General features: G+C 37.6%; 1 protein-coding gene across 1 annotated transcript in view; it reads right to left on the reverse strand.

The window, feature by feature from the left end:
- CD80 (CD80 molecule) overlaps positions 1-2,510 on the reverse strand; it is a 59,865-nt gene that overhangs the window by 40,219 nt on the left and 17,136 nt on the right. The window contains exon 3 of the mRNA XM_014546973.1: positions 678-998. Within this exon, the coding sequence (XP_014402459.1) occupies positions 678-998 (321 nt within the window). The remainder of the gene's footprint in view (positions 1-677; positions 999-2,510) is intronic.

A 2,510-nucleotide genomic window follows, 5' to 3' on the forward strand; every position in this document is an offset into this window, starting at 1 on the left:
ATTCATAAAGTATACAGTATAGGGTTATGTATGGAATAGCATATCGGGAAAATGGCCTCCACAGCACAAAAAACTGGATTATCATGTCATGATAGAGAGCACCATTAACTGTTATTGCCTGAGCAGCCACATTTTGGTCATAGAAAATTTCAACAAAAGAGTGTATGTGCCAGCAAAGCTGTGGAGGCCATTCACCCGATATGCTATTCCATACATAATCCTATACTGTATACTTTATGAATCAATAAAAAATTTACAATTTTTAATTATAAACCTATGTTTTCTGTCAAAATTAATTCTTGCGTGAATTTTGGGACACCCTTTACCTTTCAACATACTCTCACACGAATATATTACCAGATCAAGAGCAGTTAATAGTATAGTTACATCAAATCAAACGTGTCCCCTAATGACTCAGAAGGCATTTGGGTCATGCTAGTGCCCCAGGATGATGGTCACAAACTTGGATTTTCAAAGTGCAAGAAATGCACGCTAATAGATATTTCCAAGACATAATGAGAAACCAATTGGGGTTTACTGTAGAGATTCACTTAACCCTAAGGAATAAAATGAGATACATCCCTCTAGGAGAAAATTTTCACCTAATTCAATAGGAGTATATCTCGAAGGGCATGAAGAGTTTGCAGGCTTAGAGTAAATCAGAAAATTCCACTGACCTGTGACCAATAACATCACCTTAGTCAAGTGTCCCAACTTGTAAGCTCCCTTTTCAGGCTTCTGAATGATGCAGCTATATATGCCCTTGTCGGATGGGCGCAGACCCAGGATCACAATGAAAGGGTTACTGATGATGTTGGCTACGGTGCGGTTCCTATACTTGGGCCACACTTTCATTTTTCCGGAAACGACACTCAGCACCATATCACTATTATTTTTTTGCCAGTAGATTCGAACTTTTGTCAGTTCATCAGTGGAAATGTTGTAATCACAGGATAATACTGCCCTGTCATTCACCGGCTTGGTCACCTGGATGATGCCTAAGAAGAGGCAAATAGAACAAGATTTTATATGTTTAGTAAATATAGATTCCTGCACAAGTAGGAATTCAGAGTTGGCAGTAACAGTGTTATATCTTGTGGCTAAGCATATTCAAATGATTCATTTTGATTTTTTTTGGTTCCCAATGCTGTTTTTTTCTTCATTTTTAAACTTATTCTCACTTTTTAAAATAAGGTCAGGGGGAGGCACAAGAGTTCAAAGAAAAACACCTGTATGATAAAGAGTAAAAAATTCATATGTAGGTAAAATACTTCATACTTGATAATGATGAATATTGGAAAAAGAATACTATTGATTTTTTAATAGTAGTAAAAAAACAAATAATATAAAGTTTATCATCTTTGTTATTTTTAAGAGTACAGTTCAGTAGTGCTAAGTATATTCACATTGTTGTGAAACAGATCTCCAGGACCTTTCTATCTTGCAAATCTGAAACTCTGTCTGTCTGTATTCAACAATACCCCTTTCCCTCCACCCCCCGCTCCCTGACCCATGGTATCCAACACTCAGCTTTATGTTTCTATGAAATTGACTACTTTAGATACTGCATAGAAGTGGAATCATGTAGTATTTGGTGTGTTGTTTTTTTAAATATATTTTTTATTGATTTCATAGAGGAAATGAGAGAGACACATCAATAGGCTGCCTCCTGCATGCCCAGCACTGGGGATCAAGCTTGCAATTCGGGCATGTGCCCTGATTGGGAATCGAACCTGGACCTCTTGGTTCATGGGACGATGCTCAATCCACTGAGCCACTCCAGCTGGGCATTTTTTTTTTTAAGAGCAGTTTTAGCCAAAACCGGTTTGGCTCAGTGGATAGAGCGTCGGCTTGCGGACTGAAAGGTCCCAGTTTCGATTCCGGTCAAGGGCATGTACCTGGGTTGCGGGCACATCCCCAGTGGGAGATGTGCAGGAGGCAGCTGATCAATTTTTCTCTCTCATCGATGTTTCTAACTCTCTCTCTCCCTTCCTCTCTGTAAAAAATCAATAAAATATATTTTAAAAAAAGAAAAAAAAAGAGCAGTTTTATATTCACATCAATATTAAGCAGAAGGTACAGAGATTTACCTTATACAGTGTGTCCCCACACATGCTTAGCTTCCCCATTATCAACATTCTGTACCTGAATGGTACATTTGTTACAACTCATGAACCTACAAGGACACATCACTATTCCAAAATCCTTGTTTATGTTAAGCTCACTCTTGGTGTTATACATTCTACGGATTTGGACAAACTTATAATGACATGTATCCACCATTTCAGCATCATACAGAATAGTTCACTGCCCTAAAAATCTTCTGTGTTCTGTCTATTCATCCATTTCTCACCCCTAACCCCTGGCAACCTCTGATTTCTTTACCACCTCCATAGTTTTACCTTTTCCAGAATGTCATATAGTTAGAATAATACAGCATGTAGCTTTTTTCAGATTGTCTTTTTAAAATAATTCTTTATTGTTGAAAGTATTACATATGCCTCCTTTTT

Source organism: Myotis brandtii, unplaced genomic scaffold, assembly GCF_000412655.1.
Source record: "Myotis brandtii unplaced genomic scaffold, ASM41265v1 scaffold46, whole genome shotgun sequence".
NCBI classification, from domain to species: domain Eukaryota; kingdom Metazoa; phylum Chordata; class Mammalia; order Chiroptera; family Vespertilionidae; genus Myotis; species Myotis brandtii.